At 37.0% G+C, this 23,424-nt stretch overlaps 1 protein-coding gene across 3 annotated transcripts in view; it reads right to left on the bottom strand.

The window, feature by feature from the left end:
- Positions 1-2,670: 2,670 nt before the first annotated feature.
- The window catches only part of COL4A5 (collagen type IV alpha 5 chain), a 236,266-nt gene continuing 215,512 nt past the window's right edge, over positions 2,671-23,424 (bottom strand). For 2 of the 3 annotated variants that reach the window (XM_082376980.1, XM_082376978.1), the window contains 10 exons: positions 17,747-17,880; positions 15,197-15,269; positions 14,989-15,060; positions 14,040-14,168; positions 13,117-13,215; positions 11,412-11,624; positions 6,853-7,030; positions 4,847-4,991; positions 4,327-4,499; positions 2,671-3,486 (listed from right to left, as the gene is read on the bottom strand). In XM_082376980.1, the coding sequence (XP_082233106.1) occupies positions 3,405-3,486; positions 4,327-4,499; positions 4,847-4,991; positions 6,853-7,030; positions 11,412-11,624; positions 13,117-13,215; positions 14,040-14,168; positions 14,989-15,060; positions 15,197-15,269; positions 17,747-17,880 (1,298 nt within the window). In that variant the 3' untranslated portion in view covers positions 2,671-3,404. The remainder of the gene's footprint in view (positions 3,487-4,326; positions 4,500-4,846; positions 4,992-6,852; positions 7,031-11,411; positions 11,625-13,116; positions 13,216-14,039; positions 14,169-14,988; positions 15,061-15,196; positions 15,270-17,746; positions 17,881-23,424) is intronic. The other variant, XM_082376979.1, reaches the window with a different exon arrangement.

Raw genomic sequence — 23,424 nt, 5'->3', positions numbered from 1 at the left:
AGCCAGCTTCCTCCAGACAGCTACCGCTGGCAAAAAGCTTCATGATCTGTCCTAGTCCCCCCCTAGAATTAGATTTGGTAGTAACAGCATACCTATTCTTAGGAGTATATATTAGAGTGACTACCTATTTTTCTGGTTGAGTTGATTTTGGATTCCTATCTATTATGGTGCCCTACAGCTAATGAGTATCTAATGAACATTTGTTGCTATGGAACTTGGGAGACAGGCCTAGCTCAACTTTTTCCTTCCGTGTCCCAACTTACGAGTGCTTCTACCGTAAAAACCTTCCAAACATCCTGGATATACTCTAGAAACCACTGCTGTAAAATGGAAATGACATATGATTTAAAAATATTATTCAATTTATTTTGGAGCTGCCTGTGGATGAAGGTGTTTTTATAGTCCAGTCCGAGAACAGAGCTTCTCTGCTGAAGAAGCCAATTGAAATCCTGGCCAAACAAAAGTGGCTGCATAGGGGAGTAGGGATATTTGCTTCTGTGTTGAGAGGCACAGGAATTACTACCAGAGCCAACTCTTAATCAGGCTCTTAAGAAAATCTTTGACAGCAAAGCTGTCCCTTATCTTGGATGCAGATATTGGGTAACTGGGCCACCTTTTTTTTTTTTTTTTTTTGGGGGCCACCTCTTAAAATACTTGCTATTGATCTTTATGAGGATGAAAGAATACATGAAGCTAAAACAAGGAATCTCATCAACACTGAGCTCAACAAATATATGCTGACATTTATTTTTTTCCCATGTTGATTTATTTTTATAGGCGATAGTGCCCTCTTGTGATTAACATATGAATAAACTTCTGATGGCTTGGCATGACCAGTGAGATTTCAATTAAACATGCCAATTGAGGCAAAGAACCTCACTGGCACCATAAGAAATAGAAAGTGTTTTTCAAATTTGCCCAGGTGAGAAAAGACATTGTATAATCACAAGGTGTCCAGTAAAAACACTTTTGGAAGTGTTGGAGACGATGAGTGTGATAGCAATGTGGCATATGCACACACACACACACACACACACACACACACACACACACACATACACACACACACATATATCTCATTTGGTTGGTACCTGTAATAACTATTTGTATCTGATTAAGCAGAACAGTTCATTCATTGCCTGCCTACGCGGGAAAACCATTAACTGTATTTGACTGCAAAACTCACTATAGGTAACTACTAGAGCAGTTACATCAGAATAATCTTTGAATATTCAGTGGCAAGGGTGAGTCAACAACATTAAGATCCTGGAATGGACTGGGTTCATGTACTTTAAACAACAAAGCGGGGCTGGGGATAGTTAGGGGATTTAAGAAACACAAAGACCAGCTGCACATGCAACTATTAAAATACAAAATATTAGGAGGTTCTTTCTGAGCCAAGGTTTTCAACCAGCTAAACATGAGAGGGAAAGCTACAAACAGCAAAACCTCTGGAATCAGTGTTTGCAGCTGTAACTCAAGGAGCAACCTTCAGGTGTACAGCATATAGAAAAATGTATGGGATGTAATATGGCATTTTCACTTACAATTACCCATTAGTGTTTTCATGCGCGTAGCTCATGGAAAAATAAAGCTAGAATTTGCATTTGGCTAGCTTTGAAATCAACAGTATTATGAGCAATCAGCACTATGATCTACCATTATTTAGAACCTAAATTTTACCACTATAGACTCTAAGCTTTAGTTTTTACGTGGGTTCATATTAGGGTCTAAAATTCTCAAAATCATTTGGTTGTTTCATATCTTAGCTATAATACACATTTTATTATAGAGGCAAGTCCTCAACGATTTTAGAGAGCTACATGTGTTCATTCTTAATCATTAGGAATATTAACGCACTAATCTGCTTTAAACATTATTAATGAATTCTTCCCAAAATAGAAAGTAGTTCTGCTTCCTTTCTCAGCCATCAACACAATGTTGTTAATAAATTTATTACCTCAAAAATACTTTCCAAGGAGTTGTTTTCTTCATTGGAAAAAGTACATTACTATGTCTCCTATCAGGTATCAGAGTGATCAAAGTCTGCAGAAACTCCTTTTGCTTTAGAACTGCTCTAAATGATTCTCTGAGAAGGCAGACTACCTGTTGATGTGCAGATGTGTAGTCTATCTGTAAATGAGCAGATTTTTACACATAGGCTGAAGAGATACACAACAAACCATCCTTACAACATATGATATCTTTAATTAAATTGATATTGGTGAGTTAAAAAACATTAAGTGAGAAGATGACAGCTAGGGAAATAAGGTATTCTTATGACTATTTATAATAAAATGTTTAAAATAAAAAATGTAAGAAACATCAATTGGCCTTGTAATTGAAGAGAGAAGACTAAGTATTGTCTTCCCAGTTCTTGCACAAGCACAGCCCACAGGAGAATAATTCTTACATAAAAAGCACAGGGAAAAGAATTGTCAATTTTTTAAATATATTTTTGTTTCTCAAAATTATTTGGGAGAACTTTGCCCAGTCAGGGATGAGCAAAAACAAGATGTAAGAAACATCAAAGCTGGGGGCATCTAGTGTTAAGAGTGTCTTGGAGAATATAGCAAAAGAGAAATTACTTCATTAAATATTATAATTTGGTATGTAACATGTACATTTAAAATTCTGATTAAAGTGACTAAAAATGACCTATTTTTTAAAAAAAAGTCAAATAAGAACTTAGGGGATAAAATTCAAGTTATATTCACTCTCAGTAATAACTTGATGCGAGAATATAAATTCTCTCACTTTGATAAACATGGATATAAAATCTTGCTGTTTGTATTCTAGGTTTTCCTAAGTTTTCTGTAAAGAGTGATTCATGTCAGGTCACATCTAAATGACTCAACATTTTGAGCTAAAAGGCTGTTTACACAATATACACATTCTTTACTTACAGAGCAAAATAAGCTTAACACTTTTATATTAAAAAACTGGGATACAGTAGGATTAGTAGCACCATGAAAAATAATTCTTCCCCCAAACTGCAGTCTTTTATTTTACTCAGTGTGATTCTTCTCTTAATTGAATTTTTAACGTGCCATTTTAGTTACTGGGCAAAATATATAATCTTCATCTTATAATCCTTGGAGAAAGTCATTCTGGACCCAAAAAGTAAATTCATTTCCTTATTTTGTTCGTAGAAAAATAATAGAGACCTTGCTCTGGCACATCGCTGAGGTACATTTGCATCTTCATGATTACTAGTCAGCATGTTCTCCTGGTCATATATACTAGCACCATTGGTGGCAGCAGTGGTAAAGTTGGGAAGAGTGAGACATTGCATCCTGGGAAATTTATATATATATATCTATATATCTATATCTATATATAGATATATAGATATATATATATGTATATCACATTTAAAAACACACAAGGAATTCTTCAAAATGTTATGTCCTCTTCATGCACACTTGACATCGACTAATACGTGTCCTCAAGTCCCCTGCTTTCAGCGTTTCTGACTGAGGTTTGCTGGGAAATAAGAAACAAGATTATCAGATTAGCCTTTTCTGGTATTTGGTTCAAATTCATATGTAAACATTCTCGTTGTGTTTCAGTAGCTCTTCTGGTGACTTACTGGTTAACTTTTGAGCAATGCAATCTAACGCAATGACTGCTATAGCCTAAGAGTCATTAGTGGTCATAGGTATTTTTGTGACTCTCCTCCCTGCCGCCATTACCCTTGTCTATTTGTCTCTCCCTCTCTTTCTCTTATACATTTTTTTAATAGTCCTAGAACGAGAGGGATCTGGGCAATTGAGGATGAATAAATGATAATACATAACACATAACAATTACATAAAGATAATACATAAGAAAAATATTAATGATAACAAAAGAAGCAACATATAAAAATAAATTGAAATTGAAAAAAAAATCCAATAGGATAAAGTATCCTGAGGTACATGTATCATATGTGGTCTTACTCATTCAAACACTTGGATGAGAGCCTTGAAAACATCCTGGGAAAGGAGACTACTGGACTGGGGAAGGCAACACAGATTATTGCTTCAATTTCTGGGGTGGCTTCAGTTGCTCACTTGTTATTGAGCAGGTCACATAACCTTTCCTTGCTCTGTTTTGCTTCTGAAGAATTATTACCAAGCCATCTCAAACTACGTATACCTATTATTAGCCAAGTCTGCTTTTCTGACCTGAGTCTGGTATATGAGGAGAACAAGCAAGAATAAACGACATGGTCCTTTAAATTCCTAACATTTGTTGGGTATAAACCATCCATGAACTGCCTCTCTGTTCGCTAGCACCTCTGAAGGAAGCTTAGGACCTAAACTAAAGCCATAAGCACCTTACCTGAACATGTCTGGCACATCTACAGTTGCCAGCCAAAAGCTGTAGGAGTTGGCATAATAGTTGCAGGTCCCCCGCCCATGACACTCAATGAAGGGAGCTGAACGAAACTCTTCCAAGCAGGAACCAGGGGAGGCCAGGGCTTGACCTGAGCCCTCTGCCCCTGCACTTGTGTGCTAGAAAAGACAAGGGAAAATGTGCCACGATACCCATGTGCCATGATACCCTAGTGAATATCCAAAGATATATGCTGAGCTGGGCCAAAAATTCAAAGCCAGTGAAGGAACTAGAGCCAGAGGTAACAGAACAGTATCCACACCAAAGGTATCCAACAAAAGAACCAGGCAGATTATGAAAATATGTTCCAGCAAATGTATGAGAGGGAACACAGTGCTTGGATAGAAGCTATATGAGGTTCAAGCTTCTTACTACATAAATGATAGGGATTCCTCATATTAGAAAGAAATGTAGATATGATGGACAGTCAGCTTTGATGACAAAGACAAGGAAGAGTGTTTCATACCATCATGAAGGAATAACCAATCCAGAGAGAATCCCATCCCTGAGGACAGCGGGGAATCTGGATGGTCTGACTGTGAACTGCAATCACCACGGCCGGAGCTTCACATACTGCACATCTGGTAAGGGAAAGGCAGAAGGAACACAATCTACAGAGTAAGCATATGGGAAATAGCAGTCCCTCTTCTTTGGAAGGCTTCCTGGTATAAAAGCCCATTAAGGTGTCTTCAGTGCTCAGAAAAAGAGGAGAAAAATGCACTTTGAGAATTGCTTTTGCATAAGCCCAGTCTCCCAATATACATAATAAAGTTATAAATGAAAAGTGTAAGCTTTTTAAAAAAGAAACTACAGAACCACTGCTATAGCATTTTCATTTTCTATTCTGCCCTAAATTTGTACCCATACTTGCTATAATCAATGTCATAATTACTGTAAGAGTTTGGCTTAGTGTACTGCACATACTACTTGCTGTCAAAGTGCCCAACTGGAGGGGAGACATTTAGTAATGCTAAAACTGTGGTAAGAACAATGTCTAGTAAACTTAAAAAGACAAGAAACAGACACTTTCTTAATCCCCACCCATTATTTTTGGCCCAAAGGATATTTATTAACCCTTTGGCCATATCTGTAGAAGTACAACATATCCAGAATGCTGGGCAAGTACGCAGGCACTTGGAGATGTGGCTTAAATCTATAAAATCAAGTAAAATACAGCTGAGTCTACCAAATCTTTAGTAAAGAGCATAAGGGTACCTTTTGAAATATGACTAAACCAATTTGGTAAAGTTTATCTACAAAATAGGGAATGCCTTTAGGGGATCTTTTATTCCCAAGGGTTGGGACTGACAAAAAAAATCACACACACAAAAATGAATTCTCAAAGGATTAGGGCAAATATATTGAAAAGGGCACCATGAATTTGCTATTAAGAGAGGATGAACGAGGTTTAACCTTTATATTCAATGTCAAAGAAACTAGAGTTTCCAATGATTCATCCTTTATGGTTACTAGACTCCTAGGTCAATTGGGTCATGATCAGAATGAAAATGGCAATATCTAACATGCCTAGGAGGTTGAGTTAAACTAGGGTTCTAATGTAGCAACACTCTAGGAAATCTCTATTAATGGTACCACCCTCCTCTTAGTTACTCATGCGCCAAGTCTCAGCTACCACTTTCTCCTTCCCATAGCTAATCATGCCAAATCTTATTTATTCTATTAATGTGATACATGTACCCTACTGAGAGTTCCAATCCACTCTTACCAGGACTACAGCGATATTCTCAACCTAACTGGTCTCTCTACCTCTGGACTATCCCCTTTGAAATCCATGTTATACATTGATGTTTCTGTAATCCTCCCTGAAATGTAGCTCAAAAACTCCAGATGTCCCCATTACATACCAAATAAATTCCAAACTAAAACCTAACATTGAAAGTCTTCTACAGTCCGGGTCCAAGCTAACTTTCCAATCTCTTCTCCCTCTGCAACTTTTAGAAACTACATTCTAGACATATCAATCTACAACCCATTCCAATGTTCTCTACCTAGTATGCCTTTCTCCCTTATAAACGCCTGTGTCTCAAGTCCTCTGCATCCTTCAAGGGCTAAGCAGTTCAAAACATATTTCTTCCATATAGTCATCTCAGATGTCTCTAGCTGGAATTAAATATCCCTTTCCCAATGCTTTCACAACACTTTACTGGATCTATTGCAGCACTTAGCCCAAGCCTGATATATGTTAATTTACATATATTTGCCTAGTGACTAGACTGTGAGTTTTTTTTTGTATTTAACACTAGTCTATCATGGGTCCTGGTCAAAAGTACATTCCCGATAAATATGGATCAAACTACATACTGCACTGAGTATTATAAAGGCACCTCTATTCTACCTAACCTGAGATGAATATGATCAGATTATTAGCTTTGGACTCATTTCTAACTAGCTAAACTAACTAGCTAAACTAACTGGAGATTGATAAAAATCAAAGGTATACCAGTGTCTCACCGACTAATGAATGGCTGGATGCTCTGGCCCTTCAGGGGCTCCATGCTCATTGGCATGGGCTCTGGGGTGGAGAGCCAGTAAGAATAGTCATTTCTTGAAGCAAAGTTGCAAACATTATTGATGTTGCAGAACATGAAAGGCATGGTACTGAAGCGACGAAGGCAGCTGCCGGCCGTTCCTGGGAAGAAATGGGGAGAAAAAGAAAAAAATGTCATGATGATTAGTTTCTTCTAACATACTAACAACCTTTCAAAGAGAAACTTTCCCCCATCTCTTAGATGATAAATACACTTTAATTCTTCAGTTATAAGATGCACATTTACTCATATTTTTACATCTCTAAAATCAGGATAGATCTTACAACTTATGTAGACATTTATTGTGGTAGCTTATTATATACTCCCCAACACTGTTTTTAAACTGGTGAGGCATCTTATAAACAATGGTGTCTTACGGAGAATATTGGGTAATTTATTGTAGACGAGTGAAAGGAACACACTGATTCCCTATAATATCATATCAGTATTTCCTCTCCAGGCTGTCCTCTCTTCTTCCAAGACATCCCCAGTATATGTCTTATGTGGGTTCACAATCTCTTTAAGCCTAGGGAAAACTGTAGTGTTGACTAATATGCACAGCAATCATGGACAGGTTTGCAGGTAAATAATACAAAGGAAAAAAGTAAATAAGGGAGAAAGGAAGAACGTAAGGGAAACAAAAAAGGAAAGGAACTAGAGTCTTTAAATTTCTGAGCTGGTAGGGGCAATAGAGGTTATCTCTACCAGCGATTAGGCCATTCTTTTCTCATTTACTCACAAAAGAATGATGAAGAATGATGTACCCCACTCACACATTTTTAAGTTGACATCTCAAATTTTTCATCAGAATTTTAAATTGATACTGTGCCAGCTATTAAGTTATTGGTTACTGTCTCTTGGCTTCAAACCCACCCTTCTATACTTTGTAATACCGGAGCCTGGAATTTTGCAAACCACATTTCAACATTGCCAGCTGTCATCTGTAGTGTTTTGTGAATACTTATATTTAAAAACAAACTTTGACATCACTCTTTTAAATGTATCCAATGTAAGTATTTGAAACCTAACAATAAACCTTTTGAAAAGTGCATAAACTCATCTTTAATAACTGGAAATTATACAGTGCTCCTTTTGCATTTGGAAATTATATTTCCATTCCACTTCTCTCACACAGTTTTATCCTAATGTATTTTTTTTTATTTTTGAAAGTCTTTTACTGATTATCCAATCATAGTTTTCTGAAACAAAAATTTAAAGTAACTTTTAAAAACTTCCTGTGACCCTAAAGCTTTACATGTTAAATATTTTATTTTGAATGGTCATCATCATAATAATTACTAATTCACATTGATCAAAAAGATAGTTTATTATAAATTTTGATAATTACTAAACGTTAAAAGAAAACTTTTATTGGAAATGCATTTCCTAATGAGATGGATTAGAAGTGAATTATAGAGCCTGAGTTGATGGAGACTTTAACAAAGCCATTACTTTGAATTGTTTCTCTGAATTTGCCCCCTAGAGGTTTTCATGTTTCAAGGCAATATGCCATAGTATGAGTCTTTTATAAAGTGGGAGGTGGGTGGTAGTGAAAGGGGATGTGGGAAACAAGATTATCCAAAGCACATACACAGGCAGTTCGACTTTAGGAGAAAGTACATATGAAAATTAAGGATTTGTAAACTAAGTCCTTTAAAATTATACATTGGAAATTCCTCATGTATCCAAAGGGGTATGCTTATCTCAGGCTGAAGGTGACTGATAAAAGACCAATAATTCTTAAAACTGGTAGACTGTCAGGATCACTGGGAATTTTTACATGATAGGTTTGGGATGGGCCCAGGAATCTTTTCAAAAGTTCCCCAGGTTGAAAATCATTGATTTATTGTAATTTATACTTTTTTCAGAAAAAAATGGCTCAGAGAGGTGAATGAGTTCAAAGTCACGTGAGAGCAAATAACAAAACTGACATAACTGAAAAACGAATGGGTTTAGAATTGGTAGGTGTTACAAATGAAACTATCTTCAAAATAGAAACAGACTCACAGACATAGAGAACAGACTTGTGGTTGCCAAGGGGTAGGGGGTTTGGGGAGGGTTGGACTGGGAGTCTGGAGTTAGTAGATGCAAACTATTACGTATAGAATGGATAAGCAACAAGGTCCTACTGTATATAGCACAGGGAACTATATTCGGTATCCTGAGATAAACCATAATGGAAAAGAATATAAAAAAGAATGCATATATATGTGTAACTGAATCACTTTGCTGTACAGCAGAAATTAACACAACATTGTAAATCAACTATACTTCAATAAAAAAAAAAAGAACTGGTAGGTGTTGGAGTCAATTCTTATCTCCATCACTTTCTGAGTGTGTGGTTTTGAATAAGTCACTTAACCGCTTAGCCAGTTTGTTTGTGTGTGTGTGTGTATGGGTGTGTATAGTGGAAAAATACTTGTCCTATATCATTCTTGATCATAGTTGCGAAAATCAAATTGGATAATGAATATGAAAGTACATTTTAATTATAAAGTAATTTAAAAATAAAACTAACATTACTAATCAGGGACAGAGATGGAAATATCCCTGGTCTCAGAAAGAAAAGGAAGATGTGCATAAAAGGAAGGCCCATAATGATGAGAACATGGGCGTTTGGTTGTATTTATGCTGTAGGCTACCCATGATGATGCAGAATTCCAGTTACAGTTTCTAAACATGCAAAGAGACTGTGATCTCATGAACTCTCCATGCCTCTATTAAAACTATAGACTAATGGTTCCTAGTATGCTTTTATTCTCCCAGACAGAACAGTTTTAGTATTCAGTGTGTTTCCTCCACTCTCTTTTTTATACACCATAATCCTTTCACTAATCCAGCAGAGACTATGTATTTACTTAATCAGGTGATTGTTTCCTTAACATCAAACCTATAACTATTCTTTGCTTAGCCATCAAGATATCTCCAGGTTGATCCCTGAGTGAGCTCTAGCATATAGACCCTGCAATCCAGTATCACACTTGGGATCTTGGGCCCTATCATGGCCTTCCTATGTCTGAGGCATAAGCTGTACCTGAGTCAGGGCCAGTTTATAGCCTCTATGTCTGAATACATACCATGATGGGTCTCGTTTGACCAAATACACACATTTTGAAAAGTTATAGTGATATACAGGGTAAGAGATCCCATTTTTTCTTTGCATTACATTTGTGAATTTCATGATGTTCAAAAACTTCTAATGCTTTCTATTCACTTGATAGGTTAGGGATTTGAAGTTTATAAGCTTGATTACGGGTATAAGCTAAACTCTGACAGTAAAGAGAGAATGGACTAAAAGGAGAAAAAGTTTATGGGAGAAAAACTAGAGAAAATTATCTAAAAGATAAGAGTATTTTCACAATGAAGATTTGTCGATTCTAAAATTAGAAAAAGATGCTACATAAAGAAAGCAAAAGAGAGAAGGAAAAGTAGCAGAGGGAAGATGAAAAGGAGAAAAAGAGAAGTAGAAGAGAAAGAAGAAAGTTGTTGGGCAAACTCCTACTTTATTAGGCTCTTTAAAATGACCTGTGACTACTGGCTTCCATGTAGGTAGATGTTCCTGGCAGGTGTGGCCATGTGCCCTGGAACAGAGTGAGCACAGCAGACCCCCGGAGATCTCTGTTGCTGCAGAACTGTTTTCACAGAATGGCCCAGGTAAAGAGACTTCAGAAGGCCTCTTACTATGGAGACCCCAGAAACTGGAGACCTAGACTATCTTCTTAAATGTCTTTACGGAGGCAAAAGGGATAGTGATTTCTAAAATAGGCAGCCCCAGGTCAAACAATGGGGCCTCAAAATGAAAAGTCAGAATTCCAGAAAAAGAAATGTTAGGGATTTGGAAGAGGTCTTGAAAGTCATTCAGTCCAGCCTCATCCCATCAACAAAACTGCCCACCCTAGCATAGAGAAGATGCATGAGAACACATTAAATGAAGTGGATCCTATATGGAAATATGGTGCTTTGTATAGCTTTAAACCACTCTGATAACACTTTATAAAGCTAAGGCGTTTATTCATGAACTAGCAAAATTAAGCAATGACCTTACTTTCTTTGATCTAGAAACCAAGATTCTCTTCAGCACTTATCTTTAACTTGATAAAGACCAGTGTCAGAAAAGAGGAAACTATCTCCCATGAGTTATGAAAACTGCCCACTTAAGCAGCTGCTATACTATAGAGAGCCCAGATAATCTGTTTCCTCAATAACTAAGCTAACAAAAGTACATATGGCCCTTTCCAAATGCCTTGCTTTAGGCCAAGAATTGTACCTCACACTAGCTAATTAATGCTTTTAGTTTAAAGTTAAATATTATTTATTTAAAACTTATAGTGAATATATTCAGCTGCCCTTGACATGATCTTCACTTTGGAAGCCCCAAAAGAATAGAGAGAGAAACTTTGGCCAAGGCTACTCTAGAACCCAATAAGATTTTCAAAACAAAAACAAAATGCATAGTAAGAAATAAGATGCTGATTATCTCACCCAAGTCTTGACCATGAGCTCTTTTATTTCCTTGTACATACAGGAGAGAAAAGCCTTCATAAACCTGGATAGTTCCCTGTGGGCATTGTGGTGCATCTGTTGTCTGGCTGTGACGTGTGATGAGAAATCCATGGGCAACAGGGGAGGTTCCAGGGGGACCTGGGGGACCTTGCAATCCATCTGGCCCGGGGGGACCATCCAAACCACGGATACCTATTTCCAAAGAATCATCAGTACACAAATTAAGTAAGTTCTGATTCACTGTTATGGCTATCGACACAACATTGTGATCTTGTTTGATTAGTTAATATTTATAGAATGTCTACAAAGGCATTGTCAGACATCATGGATTTGGAGATAAATAAAATACAGTCTCTGCCCTCAAAGAGATTTAAATGTATTCTTTTTCTTCTGAAATTGGCTGATGACATTAGGCACTAAATAAATACTGAGTGAATGGAACATTAGACGGGAAAAAGTGATGCTTATTTGGGGGGTTTGTGTTATCTAGTCTCTTGCTGTACTAAAGGAGTGCAAACCCCATGACGAAATTTCAGCCTGCTGTTTTGTTCATCAACGAGAAAGGAAGGGTGTAGCTGCCATCAACCTGCCAGCTTCAGTGCTGATAAACATTTTCCTTTGAATCTGTCTGGGGAATTATTCTCACGCATACCTTTTTGTTTAGAGAATAGGCAGGGTGCTCTAAGGAAACTTTTCAAGATGTCTAATTTCAATCTACCACTGGTTCCCATTCTCCATTTGGCCACTCGACTTGAGCTGATTTAAAAAATTTCTCTATTTACAGGCCTTTGGCCACCGTGTGTATAGATTTTCATTTGGGGGAATTTCACAGCAATGCCCATATATGTGATGAAGATGGCACTAACTTGCTTCTTCCCTAGAAATACAGTTAATGAAACAGGAGGGTGTTGGTTCTAGGAGCAACATAGTTATCACCAATCTGCCTTGTTGCCGCTGCTAGTTTTTACCAATACAAACCTTTATGTTTATATTATTTAGAGTTATATTTATATTACGTAAAGTTGTTAAAACATATTGAGGGACTTCCCTGGTGGCGCAGTGGTTAAGAATCCGCCTGCCAATGCAGGGGACACGGGTTCGAGCCCTGGTCCGGGAAGATCCCACATGCCGTGGAGCAACTAAGCCCGTGCACCACAACTACTGAGCCTGTGCTCTAGAGCCCGCGAGCCACAATGACTGAGCCCGCGTGCCACAACTACTGAGTCCACGTGCCACAACTCCTGAAGCCCACGCGCCTAGAGCCCGGGCTCCGCAACAAGAGAAGCCACCGCAATGAGAAGACCACACACCACAACGAAGAGTAGCCCCCGCTCGCCGCAACTAGAGAAAGCCCACGCGTAGCAACGAAGACCCAACGCAGCCAAAAATAAATAAATTTATTCAAAAAATATTGAAAATTATCAGAACAGTTAAGTACAGTGAGTACCTGGAAAATCCTCATTTTGAGGAAAAGCTGGGTTTTCCAGTGCTCTAAACACATAAATAAAAACCACCTTTCTATGCTTCTCTTATACTGGCACATCTGTGTCATCCCATTTTTCCCAAGCAGTAGACTCCCCACCTAGCTATGCTCTCTCAAGAGGAGGCTCTCACAGCTTCAATCGGAGGCCGTATGTCCAGAGGTCCCCCAGACTTAAAAACTAGTAGCAGCAGCACGTCTCACCTGGCTGGCCTGGTAAACCTGGGTCTCCTTTGTGCCCTCCTGCACCATCAAAGCCAGGGAGTCCATTGCGTCCAGGATCTCCTGGAGGGCCAATTGGACCTACAGGAAAATGAAGTAGGGTTTTCAAATGTGGGTAGAATAAATCCACATCCAGATAGATTTGGGACACTTAGGTCCTCGAGTGTCACTGAATTCATAATCTGGTTTCGTCTTTAATTCAGATAAACGAAGGAACAGCTCAAGCCCAGGACAAAAGAAGCAGACAAGGATTTAGCTTTAATTTTAAACAATTCATTTGCCTCTGTGGAGATTTCCATAATACGGCAGTTGTGTTCTCCTTGCCTTCAGAACAAGATAGAGTGCAAGGCCAACTTTTATTATATATCTCACCATAGGCAAGGCTGTTACTGCCTGGTACACTTTATTTATGAAAAGACTGCTATTAAGCCACCTGATAAAACAGAAAGACTGAAGTTAGTTTCTAGCTTTCTTTTTAATCAAAGTTGGCTGCAAGCATAGAGTTAAGTGGCCAACTAGATAGGATTTAGTTTAAAAATCAGGAGGCCTCACAGTGGGGAACTGATAGCCCACCAAATCAGCCTTCTATCCTTCTTGTGGTTGGGATAGAGAAAGCACCATATCTTAAATGCATATGAATTTCATTACAGAGATTTTAACAACATTAACCTAATCATTCAAGTTAGGATAGCCAGAGGAGTTGAAAGAAATTGGACTGGGCCTAAAAGAAATTAGGGCATGAGAAGTGAACATTTTCAAGAAAAAAAGGAAATGGAACCTGGTGGTCTGGTATTCTACTAGTTGCTGAGACTCCTATTGTCAGAGACAAACTCTAACAAGTGAAAGAAGAATGAGGGAAATGTTTTCAAATACATAAGGCTTAAAAAGATGATCTACAAAGGTACCTGGTAAACCTTGAGGTCCTGGTAGTCCTGGTAGACCTTTTAATCCAGGCTGGCCTGGATCCCCTGGTGGACCAGCATCTCCTTTGATTACAATACTTTGTCCTGAAGGACCAGGTAATCCAGGGGGACCTAAGAGGCAAAGCACGTAAAGTTGAAGGTAGGGAAGAGAAAGGTCGGAAAGAATGGATGCCAAAGTAACCTCAGATCAGAATAAGAATTGGTTTGAGAGAAACAAGTTACATGTATTGGAATTTGCTATGTCCAACAGAAATCTGTTTGGGAAAATTATCATTATCTCACCCAAAAGCCTGAAAAAATAAATAATTTTCTTAGGGTCCATGGACAAATTAGGCATATTGTCTCAATTTTCAAGCCTTGAATCATGACTCGGTTACAAGAAAGTCTAATCCACTGCAAATCTGTGAACACTGGTGTCAAGGTTAGACAATTCTACTTGCTGTCGAGTCCATTCTGATTGTGACATCATTTGCAGTTCTTGGTTGTTGTGCTTGTCAAGGGACCCACTGAACTAACTAGTAAAGGAATTTAGTAGATGCTCTGTTTCACAGTTTACAGGAAACCTCTTTAAGTCTCTCAGCAAAAAGAACTCTTTTCATATTAAAAATATACAAACATACTTATGTGACTTGCTCTTGTGATCTATTCAAGTGAATACGGGAAAGTTAGTATAAAGGTCAATAAAAATCTCATTGAAGCATTCTTGTTGGTCCTGCATCTACCTTAAACTTAAAAGGTCTGCTCCTGATATTACTTTATTGAAATAGAGAGCTTGAGAAGATTAGTTAATAGAGGGAGAGTCCTGCCTATTTCCCCTCAGTTGTTGGGGACTGAGACTCTGAAAGTTTTGGTTGAAAGGCAGAATGCAAACTTTCAAATTCTTCAATGAGTTTAAGTATCAGGTATAACTAGCTCCAGAAATAACTCTTACCTGGGGGGCCAATAAGTCCTGGATCCCCCTCAGGGCCGGTTGAACCAGGTTCTCCACTGGGTCCTTTCATGCCTGCAAAGAAGGTACACACAATTGCACAGCAAAGCAACAGGGCCACAGCCTTTACCCAGCCAAATCAGAAAATGGGTGTCTTCTCCCAAAGGAGTTTAATGTAAAGGGGGAAACTTCCAAACACCCCTTCAAATACCTGGAAATCCTGGAACACCAGGGAGACCAGGATCTCCTTTCATTCCATTGAGACCTGGCCGGCCAGGATTACCCTGAGTAAATAAAATCATTAATTTTAGAAAAAAGTTGGGGGGAGGGAAGTAAGTGAGGGCATAGGTGGTGATTTGTAGCACTGGCTCTAGAGTCAGACTCCCAGGATTCAAAACCCAATTCACCTCTTATTAGCTTGTGTGACCTTGAGTTGATTGTTTAACCTCTTTGATGCATCATTTTCTCACCTCTAACATACAGAAAATAATAGTATCTACTCCATGAAGTTGTTGTGAGGATTACATGAGATCATTCATATTAAGTACTTAGAAAACTGATTGGCATATGATGTATACTTAATAAATTTAGTTATTATTTTATTATCGTTAACAAAGGCACTTCTTTTTTAGTGTAGCCCTGATGTGCTAAGTGTGTGAATTAGAGTCTAAGAAATGATAAAGTCTGAAAGACTAAGCAAAAAAATATAGTGGGCTTATTAATTAATTGGGTTTGAGGACCAGGAAAACTATGGGAAGAAGAAGAGTTGAAAATAACTCTAGAATGGATCTAAAGGGAAAATAAGTGTGGAACGATGAAGCTCTTATTAGCAGTAATGAAAAAGAGGCAAGGCTGGAACACCTTATGCCCAAACGTAAGAAAGAACTTTAAAACGGGGAGGCATGTCAGAAAGTCACAGGATCCAGCTTGAAGGGGCTCCCAAATCTACGACAGGTTGAGCATCAAAATAAGTAATGATAGAATAAAAATTATGAATCATTGAAGAGAATGAGAATTTGTGAGTCCATAATGATAACAAATAGACAGTAAATAGCAGAGAAGGGAGGCTCTTGCTTACAGTAGGGCTGAGTGGTATATGTGGAGGTAGTTGCCACTATCACAGTATTGAACAGTTGAGGCAAAAATCATAAATAGATATTATATCTAGGGAGAAATTTTGATGTGGAATAGAATATATATTTGCAGTATCTTAATGTGTCTTCCTGTAGTTTTGCTTATTAGTTACAAGGGGAAGAATAGTAACCATGCAGTGGAGAAACGAGGTAACAACTTGATGGGAAGATCAAAATTAAGATAACTAGTGAAGGGCAGATGAACATCATGGGTCTCCGTATCTGAGAACACACCACTCATGGAGTACTCCATCTGGGGATGCATAACCTGAATCTAATTATGAAGAAAGAGCAGACAAAAGAAGAAACATTCTTTTTTTTTTTTTTTTTTTTTTTTAATGGGAACGGGCTACATTTCTTCAAAAATGTCAAGGTTATGAAAGAAAGAAATAGGTTTAGAAACTGTTTCAGATTGAGGGAGAATAAAGAGATATAACAGTTAAATGCAATGCATGGTTTGGTCTGGATCCTATTTTGGAGGAGGAAAAATGCTATAAAGGCTATTACTAAGTCAATTGATACAATTAGAACATGTGGGCAGAAATAAAAATGTTACATCGATGCTCAATTTCCTGAAGTTGAGAACTGTACTATGGTGATATAAAAGAATATATTTAATTTTAGGAAATATTACACACTGAAGTACTTAGTGATAAAGGGACATGATAGATACAACTTATTCTCAAATATTTCAGAAAAAAATACATAATTATACACACACACGCATACACACACAACATACATACAGAGAGCAAATGGGGTAAGACATTAACAATTGGTTCATCTGGGTAAATGCGGGTTTTCACCATTCTTGCAATTTTCCTGTAAGTTTAACATTATTTCCAAACAAAAATTAGAAAGGTGCAAATGTAAGAACTTGCATGAAAGAAAATGAATAGAACTCGACAATACCAGATTTATAAAATGTTGGTATCAGACAGTAGTCTTGAATCAGGCATAGTGACATGTGAACTGGAAGGACATGGGAAATGAATGAGGTAGGAAGTGAGTAGAGAATGAATAAAGAGCAGATTAAAATTTTAAGTCTAGATGTCTAGAAGAATAGTGATAACAGGAAAAAATGGTTAGTTGTTGGAAAGCTTTAAGGACAATTTCTTTAGATATTTTTTTTCTGCAATAAAGCAGCCATCAGAGTTAAAAGACTGAGCCCAGACTCTGTTGGCTGCAAAATCTAACAACAATCCTCCTGAATGAAGGAAGGAAGCTTTGAGGATCCATAAAGAAGTATGTGACTTTCTGGGTCGCTCAAACCAAGGTGGAAAACACATGAACACAGACGTGGGGATATGCTATTATTCTCTTTTTACAGGTAAAGACAGAAACGCAAAGTGTCTGTCTGCCTTCCTCATAGACACAAAGTAGAAGTGTACAGAGGAGCTGAAATCTGACCCTAACTCCACCTAATTTCAAAGTCTAAAATATCCCCACACTCACCATGATTACTTCTCTATGGAAGGACTACTCCTCCACATGCAATGCTCTCATATATATATAGCTTAGTCAAGAGCTTTGACCAGTAAATGCTAATTAAAATAATGCAATTTGGAATTCTCATTTGGAATGCAAGCACCCACACCCCTTTCTCATCAAATACTCCCATTTCCTACCTGGAGTCCTGGTGGTCCTTGATCTCCTTTCAAACCAGACAAACCAGGTTGCCCAGGTTGGCCTGGGTTTCCTCTCTCTCCTTTAATGCCCCCAATTCCAGGGAGACCCCGGGGACCTTCTGGACCTGGTAGACCTTGATAATGCACAACAAATAATCACATTTCAGTATAACATAAGAATAGCATAAAAGTCAGGCTTTTAAATTATCCAAATACTATTAGTCATCTAAATACTATTAGTTTGCAGAATAAAATCCAGACTACATTAAATATATAGATCCACGCTGACTCTCTAATGTAAACTGGGCTGGGTTCTTTTTGTTATTAACACTGGTTTGCAGACTCTTTTACTTTGTATTTTATTATATTTTTAATCCAATAAGCTCATATCTAAAGGAAGGACTTTGGACATTATAATAAAGATTGCTTCTGTAACCCCTAACTAAGTGTTTAAGTGAACCAAAAGAGACACCATAGGGCACTCTTCTCAAATTGGAAATGCATCAGAATACCCAGGAGGGCTTGTTAAAATAGATTCCTGGGTCTAACCCCAGAGTTCTGAATTTTGTTAGGCTGGAGAGGGGCCCAAGAATTTGCATTCTAACAAATGCCCTGCAGATAAACTAGTGTCCTGTAGCTAAAGTTGCTGGTTCATGACCACACTTTGTAGCGCAATCAGGGATTCAAACCATTTGTCTTATTGTGATTAAAATAAAATTGCTTTACCTGGAAGTAGTTACTTTTATTCAGCTTGTATTACTATGTAATTAAGATAGTTATTTAAGCAAGCTAATTGTTTAATTTCATTTTAGTGATATGCTTAATACATGGGAATATTTTAGTGTCAGAAAGTTATTGATTCAATATAGTACTTTTGAATTTATTTTAAAAATGTTTTTGCATTATTTACATTTTAAATATTTCTGAAGAAAAATAAAGGATTTGGCATATAACTTCTGAATAAATAAAGTAATTTAAAAGGGGATTTGGTAAGCACTTCCCTTATACTGTGTTTTAAACTTTTCTTTCTAAATAAAGATACTAGGTCCATTAAGCAACCAAGAAGATCTTATAAATGGCCACATTTTTTCTCACTAGGTGGGAAATAGCTGTTACTTGCCTGCAGAGCGCTAAGCCTTAAGAAAATAATTACGAAGCCCCAAATAATGAACAGCAACTAGTGAGCACTTATACCTTCTCTCCTCCAGTAATCTTAGTTTTTCATTGGTTTCAACAAAAAAGGAAAATATGTAGGGATTATTTTTGAAGGAAATAACATAGGCATATGAATTTAGAATACTGAGTTCATGCTTACAATATGCACAAAAGGTCACATTTTTGATCCTATCCTTTCCAATACTCTTATGACCCAGAATCCATGGCTACAGGCTAACAAGGCAGCATGGTATAGGGATTACGAATGCCGGACTCTGGAGCTAGAATGCTGGGTTGGAATCCCAGCTCCATTAATCATTAGCTGTTTGACCTCAGTAAGTTTATTAACCATCTTAGCCTCAATTTCCTCTTCTTTAAAATGGAAATAAGAATAGTACCTACCTTATCAGGTTGTTCCAAGAAATAAATAAGATAATATATGTAAACACAGTGCCTGGCACATAGTAAGAATTATATAAGAAGTTTTAAACAATTATTATTATTACTAGTATTATCTTCATTGTTAGTAAAACTGAAGGTAAGAACATATCTTTAAAATATAAACCTGTTTTTAATCTTTCGGCTATATCTATGTGATTTCATAATATAACAGTGTTCTATCTGTCACATGAGAAAGAGGAAGCAGGTTCACAACAGTACAACAATCATTTTATCTTTAAACAGTTTTAATCATATAGTCACCCTAGCCCAGCAATCAGATAGACACACTCAGAAATTCCCTTCCCAATCATAAAGAAAGGGTTGGGGTACTTTGAACTTAAACAAATTAAAAACAACTTCTGAGTTCAAACCCCTTGATAGGGTTTTCTAAGAAAAATTGTTAGTCTCATCCATATGTGTAATTTGGACAGGAAATCAGGTAGCAAATCAGGTTATTAAGAGAAAAGTAAACTATCTGTGAATCAGCCTAACAATAACTAGGGTAAGATTAAGAGGAAGAAAAAAAGAAACATTTTACACCCCGGCTTCCCCAGTTTGAAAAGTAAACAGAACATTGTTATCATTTGGAAACAAAGTAGGCATATTTTGGGCATTGCTCTGTTTGCAAATAAAAGGAGATTTGGGGAAATTTACATGTTATTAACTCAGACCTCTTGTTCTAGAGTCTCTCAAAGTTAAATTACTGATTTGCTAATGATACAAGATTTATGTTTAACAATACTCAAGAGTTAGCCTCTTCCATTACTGAAAGTAGCCATGAAAACACAGATCTGATCAATCTCAAGCAACAAAAATTCAAGAAAATAAAATCAATATACAGAGGTTACAAATGGGCCAGATGCCTGCCTAAATATCTTAATTCAGTCTTAAAGATAAAAATAAGTGTATTTCCACTTAAAATTCAACATGTTTCTATGTATGAATTACCTATTATAAATAATTGAAACCACAAAGACCTAATGTCATTTCAAACTTGATTATAAACAAGTCACATTACCTTCACCAAAATGTTAAATACCAGAGCAGGTAGTATTTGAGGATAACAGCACTCTTCAATGACTTCTGAATTATAGCAAAAAAAGTGCATTTCTCTTGTCACACATACAAAGCATTTAAAAAAAAAAAAAAAAAAAGAATTGACCAGTGAAGAGTCTAACCTTGAAAACCTGGGAAGATCAGAGTTCACCAAAGCCCAAAGATCGATGTTAGCAGTATCAGACATCACACAGTACAAAATAAGATTATGAGTTAGAAGTGGTTCACATTATAGCACAAGTTAAACAATAATCCTCTTTGCCAGCATTTCTTATACCTACAGTGTAATCAGTATGCAAACAGAACCCTACAGGAGTATAGAGAGCCAAATATTTTAAAACAGAGCTTATTCTAGAAAATAAGCTGCCAATTTTCATTAATGCAAAAAATGCAAAACTCTACTGAAGACATGTTAACACTGCTACAGTGGCTTTCCAAAAGTTAGCACCTTCAAAACATTAAAGTTGGAAAGGTAGTACCACTTCACTGATAGCCTTCTATTCCTCTGGGTAAAACTTTTGGGTAAAAGTTTATCTTGGCCTCTGCCATTCTTTAGTAAAAACATGAGGTGCAAATTTATTGGTGTGTGCAGGCTGCTCCAAGGAGCTACAGTTAAATTTAAAGGCCGTATTAGGCAAATATACAAAGATCATAGGTGACCAAATAGAGAAATTAAAACACGAGTACACAATGGCCATTACCAACTGTACTTCTGTTTGTCTTCTTTGAAAATCATTCCATGAAGCCAGATTGTGATTTTTTAAAATAATCCATCAAGAGGCGTTCTTCTGTGCATTATTACTTGTAATAAGTTACTCAAAGACAAGAAGCCAATATATGTTTGCTCACTATTGAACTCGGATTTTCCAAAGATATGAAGACCATCAGTGAAGGGGCACTTCAAAATATTTTGGCATGCAATATCCCACCCCAAACCACAGAAAATATCACATTTACTTTATATTATTCAATGCACATATTAAAATAGGCTATTAACTATTAAAAGAAGGATCATTAAACAAAAAGATAAAAAGCCTACAAACAGGACAACCCTTGGTTAATGTTAATTGACTATAAACACAATTTCCTTTTCTTACAAGTCCTGCTATGATTTATAAGCACTGAGGTTAGCAGAGAGAATAAATTGTGCTAGAGCACTGAATCCTAGGAATCAGAAGACCTAGGATCTATTCTTGGCTCTACTACTTATATCTATGGGATTCTGGGTAATTCAATCTCTCTGAGCTTGTTTTCTCACCCACATAATGGGAATAGTGTTGTCTGCCCTAACCTCCTTCAGAGTTGTTTTAAAGATCAAATTCATTTTTAAAAACGTTGACCTGGTATCTGCCATGTGCAAGATGCTACAGGGAACGCAAAGATTAGCTAGACCCAAACTCTGCCTTCAAGGAGCTTATAATGAAAGTATGTTACATGATATAAATGGTAGCATGTCATATAAGTATAAAACATTGCTATTACTACCTAGTAATAAAACTTTTAAAGCATTTGACAATTTGAAATTCAGGAGGCCAAAAGTCAGCTTCTGTTTGTTTAAATGGTTTCTAAATCACATACAGCAAACTGACTCAAGACAACCCTTTGAGCAGAGTCTGGCAACACAATTAGCTAGATAAATTAGAATTCCTACCAAAGATAATTCAGAGTTTGAGTAAAGACATTTTATATATGTGTTTGATATAGAAGGAACAAAACAAGAGCTCTTAGAAAAATGTGTCATTGAACTATATGATATTTCAGTTTGAGTAAGTAACAAGGAAAACATCAGATCATATCATAGCAAAACTTCTAAGACTTTAATTTCTAAAAGGTAACATTTTAATGAGTTATATGCCAAGTCAGTTTTGTACATGAGGCTCTCAATCCATTATTTCTCAAATGATCTAACAAAGTTTAACTGAAAAACAAAATAAAACAAAAATCTCAAGTCTTGTATATACGTGGTAATAACTAAAGATAAGCTGATGAATTGATTGGTAAATTTTAAATCCAGTTTCCACTTAAGGTTGTAGTCTTCAACTGTTGCAAAGAAGAGAACACTGCAGATACCAGGTTCCAATAACTATGTAATTTAGAGTACATCTGGTAAATAAGTTGTCAAATCGGTTTTAAAGTAATGTGGCTACTTTCCTTTTTCTTCTTTGAATATATTCTAGTGTCTCAGAAGAAAACAATAATCTAGCTGACAGTAAAGTCTGGAAGTGATCAAGGCAGCAGACTTCTATGTAAGTCAGATAGGGCAGGACTCAAAATTACTTCAAGGAATACCCTAGTCTTCTCTTTATCTTGGCAATAGTTAAATAGCATGTGTTTGTCTTAATCTTTTTGATGACATCCATTTAGGAAAAGCACAAGAAGCAGTTAGTAGGGGTTGATGGAGCTTTTAAGTTAACAGAAAACAAGAAAGTGAAGGCAAGGCCCAGTCTGCTATCTATAAGAGTCTCCTAAAATGGCAGAAGCAGCTTTGCTCCAACACTTATCATATTTATAACTAGAATAAGAGGCCAGATCATAAGCATCAAGCTATATAACTACCTTTGTGGAAAGATGATACGTGTTACTAGTAGAACAGACACTTAACGGAGTACTGGAGAGCCCCAAGTCAGACTCCCAGCTATGCCAGTAACTAATAATATGACCTTGAGCAAGCTTATTAACCTCTTTGGGCCTTAGTTTTCTCATCTGTGACTAAACTTTAGACAGGTTCCTCTGAGCCCTCTTCTCAACTAGGCCTCACCCCTTGGGCCCTGGCCTTGGTCTGTTGAGTCCAGTTTTAGCAAGAATCCTGCTAAGTCAGTTTAGGGAGAGCCTCCCCACCCTTGATATCTGATCAAGTTCCTCATTCCTTATCCTGATGTCTAAGTCCTTGGACTGCCTTTAGCGAGAACTCTAAAAAGCCAGTTTAGCAAGAATCTGCTTACCCTTGATGTCTCCTTTTAGTAATTTTTCATCCACTGACTCCTTCACTCTGCTAGTGGACTATAAATCTCCATTTGACTTTGTTG

The sequence above is a fragment of the Balaenoptera borealis genome, assembly GCF_965194805.1.
Source record: "Balaenoptera borealis genome assembly, chromosome: X".
Taxonomy (NCBI): domain Eukaryota; kingdom Metazoa; phylum Chordata; class Mammalia; order Artiodactyla; family Balaenopteridae; genus Balaenoptera; species Balaenoptera borealis.
This window is presented reverse-complemented; position numbering and strand designations above follow the sequence as displayed.